This window comes from Mixophyes fleayi, chromosome 6, assembly GCF_038048845.1.
Source record: "Mixophyes fleayi isolate aMixFle1 chromosome 6, aMixFle1.hap1, whole genome shotgun sequence".
NCBI lineage: Eukaryota > Metazoa > Chordata > Amphibia > Anura > Limnodynastidae > Mixophyes > Mixophyes fleayi.
The window spans coordinates 70,085,990-70,109,961 of NC_134407.1; the positions used below are offsets into that span (position 1 = coordinate 70,085,990).

The window sequence follows — 23,972 nt, forward strand, 5'->3', positions numbered from 1 at the left end:
CTCCATCTTTTTTCTACATATATATATATATATGTTTACATATGTATAGCTATATATAATTTCTCCAGGTTCTTAGATCAGACCAACACCAGAGTTTGTAGAGTTTCAATAAAATATACAATTATTACAAATACATACTAAATGTTACAGGGTCAGCCTATTTCAGTCAGTGTCTAACTTTCTTCAGGTAACAGGCATCAAAAATTGTAAGCAGCTCCATCCCAGATAACTATATATATATATATATATATATATATATATATATTGCTAAAAGGTAAAAGTGGAATCACCCCTGTGTTAATCCTGATGCATTTCCAGCCCCTGCATCTGTCCTTTGCCAGGTCTACATTCCTATTACTCGTCTACTTCTATAGGCCGTATGTGACAGACATGTGACAGCAGTTTTAGTGATCAGTTGAAGAAGGAGAAGAATATGCTGGACAGCATTTTGTGCACCTGGTTTCAGCTGCATGAATTTACACATATTACTCAGGATTGTGCCTTAATAAGACTAGTTAAATAATATAATGGTGGAAGTGTGTTCATAAAATGATATAAAGCTACCACTTGGTATGCAGACTGCCTGGATGAGTTCTTGGTGGTTTTGGACCTTCTAACAGGAGGAGCCAGAAGTGTAGGATCTACTGTTACTGCAGGGAGTTTCACCCTCTTTGCTAAAACCACCATGTGATTGTACCTTAATAGCTCATTTACACATATGCGCTGGGGAAAATGCATGAAGACAAGAGCACGTTAGATGTGTTTCAGTGGTGCATTTTAATTTTCCATATACATTTCATGTGTCGCACTTTTACCAATACAAACTATTGTATTGTTAGTCTGTATTAATGCATGAAAAATATATTGTGCAGCATTCTAAAATGTTAAACTATTATTATTGTCATTTTAAAGGTGGAACCGATCCCCTCTCTGTAGTAGTGGCGGAGAATACAGGTCTTGCTGGTGCTTGTTAACTTCTAAAGACCAAGCCACTTTTAGGAGGCAGTTGCTTTGAAACAAGTATTTTCTAACTCAGATCCTAATTTCTTATTACTTGATCTTTCAATGATGACTACATGCAGCCACGTAACTTTCTCACCTCACTGCTGGGCAAGGGACGCACGTCTCCCTTGTCAAATTTCTCACTGTAACGACTCTTCAGCAAGGTGTCAATCACTAGCACAGACACTCCCCTTAGTATGAACGAGGTGAACAGGTTGATATGAATATAATTCCGCATACAGTGGAGTTTACTGAAAGACACAGCAGCAGTGTGAAGTCAGAGAGAGTGTTCTGTAACTCGTATATTGTAGGAGAAGAGAGAAACTGGGAGTAAAAAGGACTGAAAACAGGTATGAAATGGTGGAGACAATAAATGACTAGAAATGTCCCCTAGCCTCACTAGGACACCCACATACCTGAAACCCACAAGGATGGCAAGAGCCAGTATGAGGGCCCCCACAGACATGGAGTACCCTACAGTGTACATGATCTTAAAGCTTTCATAAATCTTTTCAAACCATTCCTGCAAATAAAAGGAAAACATATCACTTATGGATAATTCAGATACAAGTACAACATTAATGTCTAACAAATGCTATAATGGAAGTTATATTGTAAGCAATGGGACTTAGAAACATGTTCCTGCCTATATACAATACATATTTTTAGAGTGGGGTATGGAGATTCAGTTTTTAATATCATTCATCTGTTGCTTTTTGCCGAGAGCCATATTCCTGCAAGAGTTCATTCCACATCCCAAGTCTTTGACTTGGATCAATAAATAACCTGACCTATCAAGGACCACCTAGAGCAGCATTGCGCCATCAGTCCTTATCTCTGTGAACAGATTTCCATAAGGAAATCAGTGCACACAACTTCTCTGTTCTGCCCTGCCCTTATGGACTCTTCTATGCACAATCCTTTCATCCAGTCCTTTAATCCAACCTTTACTATACTCTAACAAAATGCAGCCAGTATTTCTTAAAGGTTTGCTTGTTTATATCAGAATTTTCTGGTTTAACAGCAACAGGAAGTAATAACTCAAGTACTTAGATTTTTGGCAGATTCAGGACCCAACCTAAGGCTCTCGGGTAAGAATCGGTCGAGGAATGTAATGGCACAAAGCCCACCAACCATTAGAAACTGCCAGTTCCGGGAACAGTAAGCCCCAAGGGACTGATAACTTATCAGGAGTTAGGGGGACAATACATGTATTGGGCTGGCAACCCCTAAAGGCCCCTGATCAACAAGAATGTCTTGGGACAGAACCTGGCACTATAATACATATATAACATAAACAATATTTTATTTATATTGATATGGATATCAAAAATACAAAACTTCAGATCTGGGTCTGCTCCTAAATTCTACCTGCTTTTCCACATCCTCTGGGTCACGTTGACATTCCTGGCCATTCACATTGGGTGCCCATTGCCCGTCTGGCCCGCAGTGCTTATAGACAAAGCCATGCTGCACTAAGAGGGGACAAGCTTGTTATTGTACAGTAGGACTCAATCACAGGTTGTTGAACCTATTGAAGATGTCTTACCTTTCTTGTGCCAAGGTAGGTACCAGGGACAAGACACATTGACTGTGGTATTAGGTTGAGCATCTGGCCAACAGGAATATCTATCAAACGTCCGGTTGCAGACCAGTCCTGCGGAAACATTTTATTGACCCTGTGTCATATAATGGAGGTGGGAGAATGTCTGAACTTCCACGTCACAATGAGCCAGACACATTGCTGGCACCACATTAAACTAAGGTAGTGCTGGGCAATGTTTATATTGCTGCACGTACATAATTAACTTGGATGCGTTTTTGACAGTCTTCATGTAAGTGACTGCAATTATAGTAGGTGTGTACCGTTATGTCGGCTTAACAGAGATTTTACCAGCTGACTGAAAATAAAGTATAATTTAGACCCCTTCAGATGGCTGCTTTATAACATGGGGGCGATCCAAGCAGGCCCTGGGGATGTGACATAACAGGAAGATGAAACATGGGTATATTCACCTGCTGGTGGGGGCTCCATGGACATGTTCATTTGACACTCCTTCTCATACTTCTGCCAGCTGTCATACAGGTAATCCATGATCTGAGCAGAGGCAGGCTGTGGGGGGAACATACATGAGAACCAGACATGCAGAAACGTGGGTGTATGCCGTACTTAAGCACTTCATTACTTTCTAAATAGCAGTCATTACAGTGACATGGAAAACAGGTTACACACACTGATTGTGGCGGCCTTCTTTAGTTGCAGCTTTATTGATGTAGCAAGAATGTGCATTTTTAATGCTTTGTTTCAACGAGCTTCAGCTGAATCAGAATATGATACAGTTTAGTCTAAAGGTGGGGCTACATTTTATTACTGCTTATAGAGGGGCTTCCACTGCAGTGACGGGCAACAGGCGGCCCTCCGAGCCATCACCTTCGGCCCCCAGCTCCTTCCTGCTCTATTGTCAGATTTCTTTATTATAGCTGGTAACACTTGTTTAAATTGTCTGCTGTTATTACAGATAAGTGTGTGATTCTTCGATTAAAGGAATTATTTTTATGACCCCACCTGCAGCCACCTTCAAACTTGTAAAAACAGAGGCGCTGAGTGTCCCTGCTGGTAAGTCTACCGTCACTCACCGCTAGATGAATTACTCTTACATTGAAAGCCCCCACTGGTGTGATATCCATTTCTGCTTGAGTGTCTCTGTGATCACAAAGGTGACCATAAATATGCGGCAACATAGGACACCGCGGGGAAACAAAGCAAGTGGGGAACAGCAGTGTGGTAAGGGAAGGTCTCTGATCTGCCATTAGGAAGGTTCTATCTGTCACAAAGGGGGGAAGGGGCTCTGTGCAAAGTAGGGATTTGATTAAGGGGACATCTGGAAATACATTCTGTGCATTGAGGGGGTCTTTGTGCATTGGTAGAGTTTCTGTGACATGGCTATCTATGTGCATGTGGGTTTCTGTGACAGGGCTATCTATGTGCATTGGTAGAGTTTCTGCGACAGGGCTATCTATGTGCATGTGAGTTTCTGCGACAGGGCTATCTATGTGCATGTGGGTTTCTGTGACAGGGCTATCTATGTGCATGTGGGTTTCTGTGACAGGGCTATCTATGTGCATGTGGGTTTCTGTGACAGGGCTATATATGTGCATGTGGGTTTCTGTGACAGGGCTATCTATGTGCATGTGGGTTTCTGTGACAGGGCTATCTATGTGCATGTGGGTTTCTGTGACAGGGCTATCTATGTGCATGTGGGTTTCTGTGACAGGGCTATCTATGTGCATGTGGGTTTCTGTGACAGGGCTATATATGTGCATGTGGGTTTCTGTGACAGGGCTATATATGTGCATGTGAGTTTCTGTGACAGGGCTATCTATGTGCATGTGGGTTTCTGTGACAGGGCTATCTATATGCATGTGGGTTTCTGTGACAGGGCTATCTATGTGCATGTGGGTTTCTGTGACAGGGCTATCTATGTGCATGTGGGTTTCTGTGACAGGGCTATCTATGTGCATGTGGGTTTCTGTGACAGGGCTATCTATGTGCATGTGGGGTTCTGTGACATGGCTATCTATGTGCATGTGGGTTTCTGTGACAGGGCTATCTATGTGCATGTGGGTTTCTGTGACAGGGCTATATATGTGCATGTGGGTTTCTGTGACAGGGCTATCTATGTGCATGTGAGTTTCTGTGACAGGGCTATCTATGTGCATGTGGGTTTCTGTGACAGGGCTATCTATATGCATGTGGGTTTCTGTGACAGGGCTATCTATGTGCATGTGGGTTTCTGTGACAGGGCTATCTATGTGCATGTGGGTTTCTGTGACAGGGCTATCTATGTGCATGTGGGTCTCTGTGACAGGGCTATCTATGTGCATGTGGGTTTCTGTGACAGGGCTATCTATGTGCATGTGGGTTTCTGTGACAGGGCTATCTATGTGCATGTGGGTTTCTGTGACAGGGCTATCTATGTGCATGTGGGTTTCTGTGACAGGGCTATCTATGTGCATGTGGGGTTCTGTGACAGGGCTATCTATGTGCATGTGGGTTTCTGTGACAGGGCTATCTATGTGCATGTGGGTTTCTGTGAGAGGGCTATCTATGTGCATGTGAGTTTCTGTGACAGGGCTATCTATGTGCATGTGGGTTTCTGTGACAGGGCTATCTATGTGCATGTGGGTTTCTGTGACAAGCGGCGGTCTCTGTACAGTAGTAATGTGGAGTTGGCTGTGCTGTTGCCCCGTGTTTAGAATAAATAGATCCTGGCTCAGGTTTTGCACTAGGGCCTTGCAGCTTACAGTTATCCTTGTAATGCCATATATATATAATAATACCAATACGGGATAACAATTCACTGTAGGGGCTTCGCTGGGGTTCTCATGGAAATGGTTTTCATTTTGTCTGATTTGTCACAGTTACAGCAGCATTTTTCCATGTGTATTAAGCTGTTTAAGCCAAACGGAGCGTTGGAAAGATGTTCTCTGGGAACTGTCATTCTTAGTTACATACATATATAACACATGTTGTTCTGTGTGCACGTTGCACTCTGGAATAGAGAATGTGACCTGCACACTTGGTCATTCCCTCTTGTGCACACTTGGAGGGGTTCCAGGAAGCGCCGGACATCCAGTGTGTGCAGATGATCAGTGGGTACATGCTGAGAGAAACAGAAGGATTACTATTCTTTTGCTCATGTACCTGGCACAGCACTATCAGCACCAACAAGACACGGAGGAGGTAAGGCCGGGGCATCACTGGGCACTGACAACCTCATCTGGAGGATTTTATGCTCTCTTGCGATGGAGCTTTCAGACGTTTTCAAGACGGGAACCGGTGCTGAGGAAAAGGAAGACACAACTTCACAGTCAGGTCATACAATATGACATATCCCCCACAATCACACAGATTCCACAGGTTTATTTATTTTATTTTGTTGTTGTCCAGAAATATGTTATGACTGTTTTCCGTACAGGGAATCTCACTTCTTCTTTTTCTTTATTTTTCTTTTTTTTATTAACAAAATGTTTTTATAACATTTGCATTTCATGTTACCACAGTAGAATTAAATGTGAGCCATAGACACCAGAAAGACAATTCATCAATGCACCAATTAGCATAGAAACAAATAGAAAGTAAAGCAGCTTGAAAATAGTGCAAAACAATGTACATAACATCAATAGTTACAAATCCATATGAATTGAGGATCTTGCTTTCAATAGCTGCGATCTGCTGGGCAATCTGGCCAGGGGCAGGCTGGGCTGGGGGTCAGGGGGTCCCATAGTGGGCTACCTTGAGCTGGGTCATTGGGCATTTTTTTCCTTTAAAATGTTCCTAAACGGCTGCTGAATTGAGTCTTGCCCCCGGGCTAAACTTTTGCCAGCCCTCAACTGATTGTGGTAATTTTCAGTCTGTAATGAAACCCAGCTCCCTCCTCAGCGACATCATGCCCGTCTTCACCTGACCAAGGCTGGAATCGTCTTTTCAATTATTATTATTATTATTATCCTTTATTTGTTAGGCGCCACAAGAGTTCTGCAGCGCCGTACAATGCACAAACAGTAGACAGTACAGGGTATTACATTACTGAACAGTAAACAAAAAATACTGACACTTCAGGAGCTCCAAGCAGGCTAATGCGGTAGAGATGGAGCAGAAGAGCTGGTAAGGACACAAGAGGGAGGAGGGCCCTGCTCAATGAGCTTACATCCTAAGGGAGGGTGAACAAAACACAGGTACAGAGAGAGTGAGTTGGCGTATAAAGAAGGGGAGGCGGGGTTAGATGGAAGGTGGGTAGGCTTTGAGGAACAGGTGGATTTTTAGTGCCCGTTTGAAGGAGCTAAGAGTGGGAGAGAGACGGATGGAGCGAGGCAGGTCATTCCAGTGAAGGGGGGCAGCGCGGGAGAAGTCTTGGATTCTGGAGTGGGAAGAGGTAATCAGAGTGGAGGAGAGGCGACTGTCATTGGCCGAGCGCAGAGAGCGGGCAGGAGTGTGAATGGAAAGGAGGTCAGTGATATATGGGGCAGTGGACTGGGAGAGCGCCTTGTACGTTGTGGTCAGGAGTTTGAAAAGGATTCTGTAGGGTATGGGGAGCCAGTGTAGGGCAAGGCAGAGAGGGGATGTGGAGGAGGAGCGGCGAGATAGGAAGATGAGTCTAGCAGCCGCGTTAAGAATAGAGCGGAGGGGGGCAAGATGGGAGAGGGGGAGGCCGGAGAGGAGGAGGATGCAGTAGTCCAGGCTGGAGATAATGAGTGCATGGATGATTTTCAATGTACAATGTATTACCGTACATAGGTTCGTAGAGGCAGGGAACTGCATTAAAGGGCAGAGTAGGTCCAGTCTCTGAGATCTGGGTCACCCAAGTATTACATGTATACCAAACATGTATCATTATCAACATTTTTCAATAACTTCTCTTTAAACTCAGTAAGCTAAATTATCTTGCTAAATTTAACAGTACTTTTCAATGGAAAAAGATAATGAACAGAGCAGATCCAGAATCAACATGGCAACCGTCTTTGTTAAATCGTTATCTTACACCCTGGTCCCAGACTAGGATGTAGCAATCGATGAGCAATGAACCCACCGCTGCACAATTTGAGTTTACTCAATTAGTTTGTTACTATAGAATGCACATAAAACAATACATGATGATGTGTTTTTATTTCTTTTCCTTTTGGGGGGGCGTTTGCTTTTAATAAACCTTTACAAAACAACAATTGTATTTTCTAGATTCATCTGTGGTTCAACATATATTTAAAAAAAAACCAGATCTCTCCCTCCCCAATCCGTTTAGAAAAGTGTTCCTGGAAAGAGGAAGCAAAAAATATTATGGTTTTGTGCTTATATGTGTGAAAATAAAACAGTACATGTTTGTATATGCAGAAGTGTAAAACGTCCACGAGACTTTGACATTATCATTAGCTAATTGTACAAGCATACAACACACTTGGCCTTCTCCCTTTGTGGGAAGGCCATTTTCACTCTACAAATAACCTGAATTGTGCACCCACCAGGTTTGTTCTGGGGTAGATTGTGTCTCATCCTTAATTCATGTCATAAATGAGTATAACTCAAACAAAGTTTTAGGAGAAAAAACAGAAAAGTTTATTTCAATGAAAGGGTTGTACTAAAGCAATAGGTGGTTGGACTTTGACATATACACCTTTGCACAGTGCTCCACTTTAGATTTGTTTTCTGCTGCCTTCAAACGTAGGCGCACTTACAGTGTGTAGAAAAGAGGGGGGTTAATACTTAGCGCTACACAGTTTACATGTTACTGTACAAAGTTGTCAGCAATTGCACTGATCTGTCTAAAGAGATAATGCTGATTCTGTTAGATATGTCCAGATTAAAGATCTAAAGTACTATCCCAAAACTCGTTTCTATAGGTCCACAATGTGCCTAGAGATGTGTCTAATCTGTAAAATACTGATCAAACCACAAGTCCTGAAACCAATGTACAAAGATCAGTCAAAACATATACCAGGCAGAAATGTTCTTTAAATGTGTACTGTGTGTTGCCCAGAACTCTGCACCTAGAAGTCAGATGATTAGGAGGTTAGTCCCAAGCAGTGCACCCGTTGCCTCAAAAGGAAACCAATTTAGAATATGTGCTTATACCCAAACAAGTGCATAGGTAATCTCAAAACAGAAAGATTACTTCACTGCAGTGATTATCTACTTCATTGTAGCTTGATCCTTCCTTAGATCAGCACACTCAGCACGCATACAGTTTGCATAAATGTCTCCAAAGAAACATTCAGCAGCAGGAATACCATGAAGTGTGGTGGGTGGACCATCTAGAGACACTCAGCAGCAGACATACCATGAAGTGTGGTGGGTGGACCATCCAGAGACACTCAGCAGCAGGCATACCGTGAAGTGTGGTGGGTGGACCATCCAGAGACACTCAGCAGCAGACATACCGTGAAGTGTGGTGGGTGAACCATCTAGAGACACTCAGCAGCAGACATACCATGAAGTGTGGTGGGTGAACCATCTAGAGACACTCAGCAGCAGACATACCATGAAGTGTGGTGGGTGGACCATCTAGAGACACTCAGCAGCAGGCATACCGTGAAGTGTGGTGGGTGGACCATCTAGAGACACTCAGCAGCAGACATACCATGAAGTGTGGTGGGTGGACCATCCAGAGACACTCAGCAGCAGGCATACCATGAAGTGTGGTGGGTGGACCATCTAGAGACACTCAGCAGCAGACATACCATGAAGTGTGGTGGGTGGACCATCCAGAGACACTCAGCAGCAGGCATACCATGAAGTGTGGTGGGTGGACCATCCAGAGACACTCAGCAGCAGGCATACCATGAAGTGTGGTGGGTGGACCATCCAGAGACACTCAGCAGCAGGCATACAGTGAAGTGTGGTGGGCGGACCATCCAGAGACACTCAGCAGCAGGCATACCGTGAAGTGTGGTGGGTGGACCATCCAGAGACACTCAGCAGCAGGCATACCATGAAGTGTGGTGGGTGGACCATCCAGAGACACTCAGCAGCAGGCATACCATGAAGTGTGGTGGGTGGACCATCTAGAGACACTCAGCAGCAGGCATACCGTGAAGTGTGGTGGGTGGACCATCCAGAGACACTCAGCAGCAGGCATACCATGAAGTGTGGTGGGTGGACCATCCAGAGACACTCAGCAGCAGGCATACCGTGAAGTGTGGTGGGTGGACCATCCAGAGACACTCAGCAGCAGACATACCGTGAAGTGTGGTGGGTGAACCATCTAGAGACACTCAGCAGCAGACATACCATGAAGTGTGGTGGGTGAACCATCTAGAGACACTCAGCAGCAGACATACCATGAAGTGTGGTGGGTGGACCATCTAGAGACACTCAGCAGCAGGCATACCGTGAAGTGTGGTGGGTGGACCATCTAGAGACACTCAGCAGCAGACATACCATGAAGTGTGGTGGGTGGACCATCTAGAGACACTCAGCAGCAGGCATACTGTGAAGTGTGGTGGGTGGACCATCTAGAGACACTCAGCAGCAGACATACCATGAAGTGTGGTGGGTGGACCATCCAGAGACACTCAGCAGCAGGCATACCATGAAGTGTGGTGGGTGGACCATCCAGAGACACTCAGCAGCAGGCATACCATGAAGTGTGGTGGGTGGACCATCTAGAGACACTCAGCAGCAGGCATACCGTGAAGTGTGGTGGGCGGACCATCCAGAGACACTCAGCAGCAGGCATACCGTGAAGTGTGGTGGGTGGACCATCCTGGTACCTCAAACGATTTGTGATGCACATTCTAATTGCTTTGTAATGGGTCCACTAAGGCTTCACACAAAAAGTGTAGACAGAACTTTGTAATTTGTCCTCACTTTAACAGAGCTTTGAGAGCGTGTTCATTAACACATTTCAAAGTTTCCCTGCAGCACAGTGTACTATGTACATAATCAGTGTTTTCCAATAGAACTCCATTGTGTTTTTCTGAGCACAACCGTTTCTTAATGTTGCAGGAAGGGCTGAAATCGATGCAAATTGAATTATGGTCAGAAAGTATGTACAGGTCCATTCTTTTTTTGTGGGATAGTGTCAAAGCACATTTAATAGCCTTTAAAAATGTGTGTTAAACACTTTAAGTTAAGTTAACTTGGTGAATATTTACTTCAATGAAGAACTAAAATGTTACATTTAAAATAGTGAAGATGTTTGATAAAATATTTGGTGGTCTATTTATTAAAGAGAGATAAGCCCTAAATCCTGTGAAAAGGGGATTTTTCCAAGGATTTAGGGCTTAGCATTTACCCCCTGCTCGCTTTGGTAAATAGGGGGATTGCCTGTGTCAGCCATCGCTGGGGGCCTCTTGTGATGCTTTCCCATGCAAAGCATCACAGGAGGTCCCTATGGTTTCCATTAAAATATGTAGTATTCGGAACTGGAAGCCAAAGCCATCGCTTCCAGTCCCAGTTCACATGCCCGATTCGGTCTCTGGACTGGCTTGGCGAGCAGTAAGACGAGTCTTACCAGTATCACTGGGGAGCTGAGATTCTATTAAAGCAATAGCAAATCTAGTTGTGGGACTCTTAATAAATAGATGAGATAAAAGTTGACAATTGCATCAGTATTTATACATTTCACCATGCTGAATATGAGTCTATGTGCATGACAATCTATGTGTAAGTGTACCCATCCTGTAAAGCAGAGTGTTGGGCAACCCATGTCCCAGGCCCCTGATTGTCAGATATGTAATACATTCTATTGGGAATTGGCCCAATTGAGGTCCTAGAACAATAGCACAGTGGTACGTATGGTCTACCACTGCTGTAGAAACTAGTATTAAACAGACACACCCCTCAGACACTTACATCCGACTTGTACAAAAACCTTTTATATGTTATAAACACAACTGCTGTGAAGCACGTCTAACAAGTTGTATTTATACATCTGGCATGCATGTTGGCAAATGGCTTAAAAACTGTTCTATGGTTAGGGGACGGCTGGCGACATTTCGTTTGTGGGAGGGACAGTGGGAGTGGAAAAAAAGGAAATGGAAATGGACCATGATGAGAACATGTGTTTACAATAACAAACTATTATGGTAAAGTATGAAAAGGTAGCAACCCTTTACTGAACAGTCCTGGCTCTATTCTCTCTCTTGCACTAATATCAGCACTAGGCGACTTTCAGATCCAGTGCTCATCTTTTAAAACAAGAGTAAACTTGTTAGCACTTCTGTCTTACAGCACTGGGGTCATGAGTTCAATTTTCGACCATGGCCTTATCTGTGAAGAGTTTATGGGCTAGATTTACTAAGCTGCGAGTTTGAAAAAGTGGGGCTGTTGCCTATAGCAACCAATCAGATTCTAGCTATCATTTTGTAGAAGTTACAAAATAAATGCTTGCGCGGGAATCCTCCGGGCACTCCGGTTTCCTCCCACACTCCAAAAACATACTGGTAGGTTAATTGGCTGCTATCAAATTGACCCTAGTCTGTATATCTGTCTGTCAGTTTGTATGTTCAGTCCCTGCCCCAATGGGGCAGGGACTGATGTGAGTGAGTTCTCTGTACAGCGCTGCGGAATTAGTGACGCTATATAAATAAATGGTGATGATGATGATGACCTTGGTGGGAATTGCACCCCTTGTCTTTTGCCAGTCCCTTCCACGGGCTACAGCATCAAGTCCTGACATCTAAAATAAAGTATTTGTGCCTTTTATAACTCACCAACATCTTTCTGAATGCAAAAGTTAGAAACTATCTCTACATTATCCAAAAATACACCCGTTTAATGTATTCAGTGTAAACAGATTTATTTTAGATTTTGACATCAATCACACATTTATTTACATAGAATATCTCACAATAAACAAATATCTAACTTTCGCTATACTATACTTTGTCTCCCCTTTCTCTGGTTTATTAATGAGTTATTAGCAGATTTGAAGGTGGTATTTCAGTGTTTACAGGCGACACAAAGTTCATGGTGTACGATATCTTTTCTGCAAACATTTGGACAATAGAGATGGCTGGGCTGCTTTGTGACAGGTGAAATTCAAATCTAATGCTAACCATTTGTGTTGCAGCCATACTAAACAGTACTAGATGATAGTCAGCAATTACTTGACAAAGAAAGAACAGAAAGTAATAGTAAACAACAGATGGTCTAAAAGTAAATAATGCTACTGAGTGGTAACAAAACCAAAACAAAGTTTGATCATATTTTCAGGGAGGTATAGTTATAGGATGAAAATATAACAGGGCTCTCTATGAGACAGGTGTATAAGTGAGCAAACAGATTAATAAGAGGTATGGAAGCTTTCAGCTATGAGGATGTCCAAGTTAGGGTTGTTTACTCCAGAAAATATACATTTAAGAGATTATTTAATTACAAAATGTGTGGTCACAGCACAAGATTGTAATGTATGGACAGCTAATTATAATTGACTTTTTTTTTCCATCATTGCCTCTATAAGTTAATAACTGTTGAGAAGCAGTGCCTAGCTTATTTGTAATTTCAGAAATGTGGGTAATATACAGTTGTGTATTCTTTGTTAATGTTTCATATAATAAACAATCAAGGTATTTTCAGAATGATTCCACCACACTTAAATGTTAAGGATTATGCATTGTAAAGTTGTAACATCAGAAATAGTGTTTTTGTTTTGTTTTTAGAGGCCTTTATATTACTAAGAGTCATAAAAGTAACATGAATTAGCCATTAGTAAGTACTACTTCCCCTAACTATTGTGGGACGCCCATCTCTGTAAATTCAATTGTTCCTGAGCTGCAGACCCTGGTTATGAATTCAGTATAATAAGTACGGTAGATACATGAAAGATGGCATAGTCAGTTCCTGTGACAGACAGCCTTCCTCTTATCATAACTACTTGTCAGTTTTAAATAAAATCAGATTTTTTACAAGAAAAATTTTGAGTTAAGTATGACATACTAGCTGAAGTACTCAACATTGCCCGGGTTTAAATCTTCAAGGGCCTGATTCATTAAGGATCTTAAATGCAGAGAGGTATCTTATTTCAGTCTCCTGGACAAAACCATGTTACATTGCAAGGGGTGCAAATGAGTGTTCTGTTTTGCACATAAAAAAATACTGACTGTTTTTTCATGTAGCACACAAATATCAACTTTACATTTCAGTGTACAAATAAGCTATCAAGTATCTGTGTGCTACATGGAAAAACAGCCAGTATTTAACTTATGTGCAAAACAGAACACTCATTTGCACCCCTTGCAATGTAACATGGTTTTGTCCAGGAGACTGAAATAAGAATCCTCTGCATTTAAGATCCTTAATGAATCAGGCCCCAAGTTATTAAGTTATCAATAAGTTGGATGTTACTGTCAACCTTTTAAAAATAATCAGCAGCTTAGCAGATATAACAACACACCCATGAGATGGCTGCCCAGTGTCGTTTTATGTAGTACTGAGACCCTGACTGTAAGAGGGACTTTAAAACTAGAGAGTGTTCAGAGGCAGGCGGTATCCTTAAAAAAGGGAATGGAATGGTTAAATTGTAAAGAGAAAAAAATAGGTTTGTATACTTTGGAAAAAGACACCTTAGAGGTGACCTAATTCATATGTATAAGTACATTTGTGGTAAATGCAAATATTTGTCAAATAAACTTTTCGGGGTAGATGTGTTAAAACTTCTAAACTAAAAAGGGGAGGTGCTGCCCATAGCAACCAATCACATTCTAGCTTTCATTTCCTAGAATGTACTAGATAAATGTTAGTTAGAATGTGTTTGCGTGGGATTCCTACGGGTGCTCCAGTTTCCTCCCACACTCCAAAAACATACTGGTAGGTTAATTAGCTGGTATTAAATTGCCCTTAGTCTCTTTCGATCTCTGTGAATGTATGTTAGGGGATTTAGATTGTAAGCTCCAATGAGGCAGGGACTGATGTGAATGAGTTCTCTGTACAGCGCTGCGGCATTAGTGACGCTATATAAATAAATAAATGATTATGATGAATGTAATTGGTTGCTATGGGCAACAACTTCACTTTTCCTTTTAGAAGTTTTAGTAAATTTACCCCTTCATTCCAAATACCATAAAAGAGTCTTCAGTTGCGAACAGAAAAAAGAGGTTTCACCATCAGTATAGAATGGGGTAAGGGTGGTTAAGGATGTGGCTTACCACACGAGGTGGTGATCACAAATTCATTAACAATCTAAAAATGTATTTGATGCCTTTCTTACATGAAATTGTATCTGTAAATATAATTAGTTAAGGACATTATGGTGTGAGTGATCCGAGGAATTTAACTAGATTGGCAGCTGTCAATGTGCTGTTTTGCCATCCTCTAGATTTTAACCAAATTCACCCAAAATATTCAGCATTGCACCCTGATCGGTTGTTGCTTTCACACAGTCCTAGTTATGGCCCAGGGATCAGGGCTAGTTTACCCTTTCCTAAGACACTAAGAATATGTGAACAGGGCTTGTAGACTGGTGAACAGAGGGGAGGCAGATGCTCCCATATGGCCTCATTTAAATACAGCTTTGTATATATATATATATATATATATATATATATATATATATGATTTTACCTGCATTTTAATAGTGTTTAAAGCATATAGGTCAGTGTAGGACCTGCATATAATGAGGTACCCTTGATGTTGGGATGCAGGTTTAAGTCTTTTGATCAAAATATGAACTAATACCTCATGTTTTCATTTTGCTAGACACACACAGATATGCAGTTTAAAGGTTAAGCGCTGACACAAGCAGCCAGTATTTTACCTGCAAGCCAAAATCTGTTTACAGAGATTCTGGTGCAGTAGTGACCAAAGCAAATAACAAAAACAGGGACACCGGAAAGTAGAGCATTTGCTGCTATTCTCCGTCCCTGCTCATTCACACAATTTAGTAAGAACACAGCTGTTCTTTTTCTCCCTTGCTTTCCATTTTTGGCTATAAAACAGGGGAGAGACAGGTAGTTATGTAGAGATCACCAATGTCTATGGAGTAATGGTCAGGTAATAGGGTGGTTTACGGAAGTGGAAGTTGGAGCAAGCACAGGATAATGTATTGTATAATGTATAGAACATGTTTTACTTTCTCCCATGGACTGCTCTGTCTCTAACTCTCATCCATCTCTCCTCCAGTTATCTCACAAATACTGTATATATATATATATATATATATATATATATATATATGACGCACATACTTTTTAACACAAACCCAAGATGTCAGTAGATCAGAATCTATGCAGACACTGTGGTTTTTCAATTTAACACTGTGGGTTCAATTCTATTTAATTAGTCTACAACATATTTTGTTACTTTACTGCACAATAATTATAATCAGAACATTTAGGTGTATACACAAAATTACTGTAGCATCAGTAATAATGATAAGTGCTGATAAGTGTGTTGTTAGACACAAAGTCAAGTGTTCAGAGAAACAAGAAACCTCAGAGTGAGTCGGATGTACAGAGTTTTTTCTTCCATATATAGATTTCTGTCTATCATTGACTTGCATCCCCTTACCCATGTTGAAATGCTGGCGAGCTGAATACTGTAATGGTGCTCTCATGTAATGGTGACACAATTAGAAGTGGACGCATCCGCAGATATACCTTTTAGGCTACTGGAGGGCTCAGGGGCTGACTGGGCAATAGGGCATCTGCCCCCCTGGGCTGGTCCTATATTGGGCTACCTTGGTCTGGGTTACAGAGTCACCTGCATTTCTTATTTCCTTTAAAATGTTCCTCATAAGCTGGTGCAGTTCCTGTCTCGCCCCCTCGGGCTAAAATTTACCAGCCAGCCCCTGGGAGCCCCTCAGGGCTGTACAAAGATACACAGTGATAATGATGACTATGAGCAGCACTAGCCACATCTGATTGGCTGACTGATGACCTCTCCAGCTCATAATACTTACATCATTAAAGTCACAGCTGTATTATATCATGTCACACCTGTCTATTCACATTACATAACTGTAGGAAAGGGGTAAGATACAGATGTGGTGGTGTTTAAATTTAATTACATTTCATATGTAAAATGTGACTTTATTAATAACACTGTCAAAACACTAACCTCTCTTTTGTATTTGACACTTCATTACATTATTGTATTGTGTACAAATAGGGTAGAACTTTAGGAAGTACTAATAACACTGACAAGCCATCCGCTATTGTGGGGTGTAAGTACACTCACTTGTTACGCCTGCTGTACGTCTAGTGCAAATACTACCTTTATTCTCAGGAGCACAATGAGCAAGTTCCTGTCAGTAGATATAACACAAGAAACTAGCTTTAACATGCATAGTAAATGTAACATGTTATTTATATATTGCTTGTTCCTGTATCTGATCTATTTAAAAAACCACTGAACCCCAAAATTTATGTTTTCCTATACTATGAAGGTTCAGAGTTAACCTGTAATCTACTGACGTTCTGTTAAAACATAAAATATTACCTCCCCCCACTCCACTACAGACAGTTGCACCTCATCACACATGGATACCTCGCAATATTTAAAATCACAAAATCAGGACAAACTCCGCCCACAAATGGGACCATTTATGTAAGCTCCGCCCATCACACAAACTCCACTCACAAATGGGAATGTTTTATGTAAGCTCCGCCCATCACACACATTCCACCCACAAATGGGAACATTTTATGTAAGGTCCGCCAATCACACAAACTCCACTCACAAATAAGCTCCGTCCACTTTTAAATGAAGCTCTTCCATTTTTTCGGCCTGTGAATCGGGATGTTCCAACAAAATCGGGACAGTTGGGAGGTATATATTAATGTCAAATAGTAGCTTAACTTGCTCCAATTTAGGTTGCTCCCTTGCAACTGACTGCCATAGAAAATATCACCATCTGGCCAACACTTACAGCTACGTCACCAGAATACTGTATAACCTGGTTCTGCAGCACCTACAATAGCTTCTATTACACCTTGTTACTTTTACTCAGATGTCTTCATAATAATGAGTATCAAAATAAGTTTGTGGCATAACAATGTAAATCTTAAGAGAAAGATCATGTATAATATGCTTGCATTAAACAGATAAACAGCTGGTGACATTGAGTCCTATAGGCCAAGCTGATGCATTCTTGCCTCATCTGTTAAGAACTGAGGAGTTTAATATGTGTAATGTTTTGTGAATGCTCCTACACCTACACTAGTCTCTTTGTTTTAATTTATTTTAAGCTTCTCTATTACATATTATTGTAACAATACAAACATATATTTACAAACCAAATTGCTCATAACACTATGATAAATGTTTGCATAAAAGAAACTTGACACAAGTGAATCAAACATTGTGAATTATGTATGAAAACTACCAATGTGCAGATAGCTACCAATATATGTAATAACTCAGAATAAATTATGCTACAAACAGAAAGACAGTGAAGAACGTTGAATAATGGACCAAGGAATGAGATGACTGACAGTCAGAGCCGTGTAGGTCCGCAGGAGGTCATGAGTACGTCGGTCAGGACTATACAAATCATGTGGCACATGTGGCTGTAAGAGAAGTGTGTATTTTAATCTGATTTGTGTATTTGGTTTGTGTTTAAATTATATACCTGTTCCACACACCACATGACAGAGACTTAGATTTTGCTAAAACAAAAGACTTGTTCATTGGGTAGCTTAAACCCTTTCGCATTTCTATGTTTAATCCGGCTAGAGAAAAGATTTGCCATGTTGGCTGAACATAGACACACGTAAGATTGTTCTAATACACCATCATTCAGCAGCATTCCTGGGCCAGCTCAAGCCAGTTTACACTGCAAGTACCTCCAGCCAGATAGGATGTATTAAACAGAACGAGTATGTTTTATATCCAGTCTCTAGGCTCACTATGAGGTCATGGTGTGAGCCATTACCTTCCTAAGCACACAGGAAACATTCTTAATTGCTAAATAATTGCTCATGAGTTTTCAGAGCTTGATGTGACCTGTGACCTCTCCATAACTTTAGCTCCCAAAAACCAAAACATGAAGCTAGGACACCTGTAGAGAGCCACTAGGAGTAAGGGTCCAAGTTCAGAGCACATTCCAAGCAGATTATGGGGAAAACAACAGCTTCCTACTGCCGATCCAACAAAACACATCCCCTACTAGCGCCCCTGTCCTCTACCTGCACCTTGTATGTTTGTTAAGTGAAAATATGGCTTCTGGCACTAGAATACAGACAGTTGTTTCAGAAGCTGGAGAGAAGGGCGGAGGTCAGTGACCGCTAACAGCAAATGAACCACACAGAGCCAATAAGGTCAAGCAGGAATTTTTAGTATGCTACCTGACTGCATGAAGACCTCATACTATAACCCAAAACTCTATCATATATATATGAATCTTTTTATTAATATCATACTTGCCAACTTTCCTGGAATGTCCGGGAGACTCCTGAAATTTGGGTCGGTCTCATGGACTCCCGAGAGAGCTGGCAAGTCTCCCGCATCCCACAATTGCGGGGCTAAAATGACGCAATTCGTGTCATTTTGCCCCTGCCCCCCGCGACAAAACTGCATATTTGTAGTGGGGGCGGGGTTAAAATGACGTGATTGGCCCCGTCCCACCCTGCCCTCTAGACACACCCCTAGAGGCATGATTAATATATGCCATTAAGGCACCTAGCTCCATAATTTAATATTAAAGTCCCGGTGAGACAACTGAGCGACACTAGCCCAAAGTGGTAAGAGATAACTTACCTCTTGGTCAGGCTAGTCTTTGGGCATATGTCATACTTGCCAACTCTCCCTGAAAGTCCGGGAGACTCCCAAAATTCGGCTCAGTCTCCCGGACTCCCGCGAGAGCTGGCATTCCTCCCTCATCCCGAAATTCCGTTGTTAAAATGACGCGCTTCACCGAGAATCACGTCATTTTGGCCCAAATGACGCGCCCCCTCTGCCCATTAGTCATGCCCCTCTCCTGGAATATGTACTTGTGTGACCTGGCTAGCTGGTTCACACAGTGGACTGAAAGCACAGACTTGGACATTTACTTCTATCAATTGAAAATAAATAAATAAAGAAAACCTGTAATAGTAAAAAATAGATTAAAATATAAACAAATATTTAAAAATACTGGACATTCCAAGAATTCTATGAATATTTTTTTCCCATTCATTCTCTTCTCTTATCGCCATCCTTAGATCCTTGTTCAATAGACTTCCTCATGCTATTCTTAGAATCTTACCGATGGTGAAGCCCTGCACTGTAATCGCAGATGTTGACCCCTTGACGTATAGAGTGAAACCACGTTTCACCACATTGAAAAATATGTGTAGGGTAACAAACACATCATAGTGGTAGAGAGGAAGAACACTGGCAAGTTAGAAGTCAGATTTAGTAGTAAATTTCCTTAACTAGTACATTTCAGACATAAAAATTGATGAGGGATTTTATGATTCTTTTGTGGGCTTGGTTGTGTTTGAGGAAGTTGCCCTGCAGCAACGAAACGCGTCAGGATGCTTTACACTCCTTTGAGATTCGTTTACCACTCTGGATTGATGAATATTCCTGGCTACTCATCTGCTCAGGTTCACTTTGGCTGTTTGTGTGCACACAATAGGAGATCAGTCCCTGCAGATCGTACCAGCGTCTATGTACCAGGAACTATTATTTTCGGCCCTGTGCTGAGAGGGAGCGCTTCACCGTTACGCCACCGCCTCCACGAGCTCCACGGAGGTAGTTGTTATGACAAACACGGGCTCCACAAGACATGTACAGGTGCCGCTCTCCATCAGTCTAGTAAGATACCAGTTATTCCTCCCACACAGCTGGATACTACTCATGACTTTTGCACATTTCAATACATTCTAATGCTTGTTACTGAGCACTGCTTGAACATTAGAATCTGGGATATATCAGACTATTTATTCTTCCACTAAATATTATGTGACTGTCTTATACACTGGAAAGTTCTACATCTGTTCACACAGTGATCATGGCTATTTATCATTGGATGCACCAGGAACCTTCAGGAGTATACTCCATATATGCAATTCAAATGATTTAATTCAGGCGGTTTGCCTGCCATTTTATCTCCATATATTATGTACAGAGTGTTGTTGTTTTTTTAATTGTTATTTACGATTATTCTATATGTGATTTTTTTAATGTTTACACATTTGTGTGTTGCTTTTTAGTTTTGTTCAGTAAATGACCAATTAGATCCGCAGTTCACAAATCATTCATCTTTTTATGGTTATATTTTCACTGGTGTATATATATCTCTTGTTACAGTTTGTTTTGGTTGAGGATTGCAGACCTCTTGCACAACATCATGGCACCAGCAGCCAATCAACCACTATACCACCCAAAAAATTTTTATGAACCAATGAAAATGCTTCTTTTTGGTGCCAATACGGCCTAAAAACATAATAAACTGTGTTACAAAATGGCCTCCAATTCTGAGTCACACAACGTAGCAAAACTTTTTTGGGGACAAACTCTACACTCCTTATTTATATTAAACCTATTTCACTTTGTTCTTGTTACTGACTTATTTTATGCCCTTACTGTTGTCCATATCTACTATCTCCACTATGATCTCCTCTTCTATAAGCTATTCCAACCTTGTTTCAAATATATTAATTATCATTTAAATTACTATGATCATCATCATCATCACATTTTATTTATATAGCGCCACTAATTCCGCAGCGCTGTACAGAGAACTCACTCACATCAGTCCCTGCCCCATTGGAGCTTACAGTCTAAATTCCCTAAGATACACACACACACAGATATATGATAACCACTGACATATCCCTACTGGATTTCACTCCACTTCTCTAATTCTGTCATATCGATAAACTAAATAAACATCTTTATGTATTTATTATAACTCTGGCATACTTCATACTGTATTATCACATATTATCTATTTAATTCAACCTTCAACATTTATTCCCCTATTCTACCGTACCCTTACCTTATCCCATCCACTTATACTCTGCTAATCTTTTACACACATTCCCTCAAACTGCCTCCCCATTCTCTGCCTTGCCCATACCTCCCTCCCGATAACCTGACCCCCATATTCCCTCCCTACCTTCTCCACTCCTATACACTCCTACCTAACATCTTCACTCCCATCCGTTCCAACAACAATAACTTCATCCACCAGTACACTTAAATTATCACTGAACTCCACTCATTCCACTCTACCAGAATCCACATATCTCAGCATATTTTCTACTATTTTTTGTTACTCCAGTATTTTTAACCCTAATAGTGCTCATTCGATTACTCGCATTACTACCTTTTGCACCACGTAGCTTTTCATACCAGGAACTGCCTACTTCCACTCAGCTCACTCATCCACCTTCTACGCACCTTGATCGTATCTCTGTATCCAATTTCTACAAACCACAGCTCTTATTATTATTATTACAAGCCTTTATTTATAGGACGCCACAAAATTTCTGCAGCGACGTACAGAGACAGACATAATACCATACAGGGTAGATACAATACCGAACATTAAACAAATACTACCAAGTACACTCCAAACAGAGCTTGCATATTGACGTAGGAGCAGAAGAATAGGTAGAGAAACAATAGGGAAGAGGGCCCGGCTCATAAGAGCTTACATCCTAGAGGGAGGTAAACAGACAGAAGGCACAAAGGGAGTTAGAGGAGGGGATGAAGCGCAAGAGAGGGGGGTGAGAGAGGGTAAGGTAATCACGTATGGATAGAAGATTGGGTGGATGGCTGGTAGGCTTTGAGGAAAAGATGAGTTTTGAGTGCCCGTCTGAAGGAGCCCAAATTAGAGGACAGTTGGATGGAGCGATGGAGGTCGTTCCAATGAAAAGGAGCAGCCCTGGAGAAGTCTTGGATTTTGGAGAGGGATAAGGTGATCAGGGTGGAGGAGAGGCGACGGATATTGTCTGACAGCAGGGAACAGGATGGAGTGTGAATGGAGGGAAGGTTAGAAATGTAAGGGCAATGGAGTGGGAGAGGGCCTTGTAGGTGAGTGTGAGGAGTTTGAAAAGGATTCTGTAGGGCAAGGGGAGAAAATGAAGGGCGAGGCAGAAGAGGAGCGGCGGGAAAGAAAGATGAGTCTCGCAGCCACATTGAGTATAGACCTGAGGAGGCCGAGGTGGGAGAGGGGACAGCCTGTGAGAAGAAGGTTACAGTAGTCAATACGTGAAATGATGAAAGCATGGATGATGATTTTGGTGGCATCCTGGGATAGGAAGGGCCGGATGCTGGTGATATTTTGGAGTTGGAAATGACAGGATTGGGCTAGAGATTAAATGCTGGGGGTAAAAGAGAGGGAGGAGTTGAGGGTGACGCCCAGGCAGCGGAGTTGGAGAACAAATGAGATGGTGGTGTTGTTGACAGTGATAGAGAGATTGAGATGGGATGAAGATCTAGAAGGAGGGAAGACGATGAGTTCAGTTTTGACAATGTTAATTTAGAGAAAACGTGAAGACATCCAGGAGGAGATGGCAAAAAGGCAGTCAGATACACAAGAGAGAAGGGAGGGGGAAAGATCGGGAGAGAAGATGTAGAGTTGAATGTCGTCAGCGTACAGATGATATTGGAGACCGAAGGAGGTGATGAGATCACCCAGGGAGGTAGTGTACAACGAGAAGATTAGAGGGCCAACAGAGCCCTGAGGAACTCCTACAGGGAGAGCGGCAGGGAAAGAGGTTGAACCAGAAATGGATACAGAGAAGGAGTGGTTGGCGAGGAAAGAGGAGAACCAAACGAGGACAGAGCCAGCTCTTGTACAACAACACCACGGCTACCTACTACAAGTAGCGTTCCACGCCTACCGACAGATGAGCCAAATCTCCCCCTGCCTGGTTCATGTTAGTGAATAAATGATCACATAAGCCAGGCAGTTGGAGATGGTTTGCCGATTGTAACTCACCAGCGCTGTTTCATGTCCAAGTAACCAAAAGAGGCTGTGGAGGTCAATAAATTGGCACCTTTAGTATAGCAGATCAGAAAGCCAATGGCCCTGATACCATCTATTTTGCTATCCATAAAGTCACGCCCACCACGTGCTGCTTAATCTAAAACCAATAACCAACATCACAACACACTAAATACACCTTCAGCAATCTGACACATCTTCTTGAATTACTAATGGGTATAATTGTATTAGGTGCAGCAAGTGATTGCTGCAGCATGACGGCACCCAAAGGCTTATATGTTTCTCTTTGCTCATGCCTCTAGTGCCCCCAAACTAACGTCACATGTACAAGACTATTTTTTTTTTTTTTTTTTTTTTTAATATTTGTCAATCCCAAGTGCAGGACTTTTAAATTCCATTTACTTGTCTGTAAGACTTACTTATAACTTCACTCTCACTTATAATTGTTTTCCATTGAACTTTGCGAAACGTAAGGGGTAAATCTGCTGTTTGCATGTCTAGGAGAAGGAATAACTATTTATAAAAAGAGCATGGAAATTTCAGGAGCATAGTGGAATGTTTAAAATAATGCTGTCAACCTTCCCAGAGCAGATAGGA

At 41.8% G+C, this 23,972-nt stretch overlaps 1 protein-coding gene across 2 annotated transcripts in view; it reads right to left on the reverse strand.

Annotated features, from left to right (window-relative positions):
• Nucleotides 1-23,972, reverse strand: part of GCGR (glucagon receptor) — a 50,181-nt gene that overhangs the window by 20,492 nt on the left and 5,717 nt on the right. The window contains exons 2-7 of one of the 2 annotated variants that reach the window (XM_075216814.1): nucleotides 5,708-5,845; nucleotides 3,019-3,115; nucleotides 2,552-2,659; nucleotides 2,374-2,477; nucleotides 1,419-1,525; nucleotides 1,100-1,253 (exon numbers count right to left, since the gene is read on the reverse strand). In XM_075216814.1, coding sequence (XP_075072915.1) covers nucleotides 1,100-1,253; nucleotides 1,419-1,525; nucleotides 2,374-2,477; nucleotides 2,552-2,659; nucleotides 3,019-3,115; nucleotides 5,708-5,761 — 624 coding nt within the window. In that variant the 5' untranslated portion in view covers nucleotides 5,762-5,845. Of the gene's footprint in view, nucleotides 1-1,099; nucleotides 1,254-1,418; nucleotides 1,526-2,373; nucleotides 2,478-2,551; nucleotides 2,660-3,018; nucleotides 3,116-5,707; nucleotides 5,846-23,972 lie in introns of those variants that run through there. The other variant, XM_075216816.1, reaches the window with a different exon arrangement.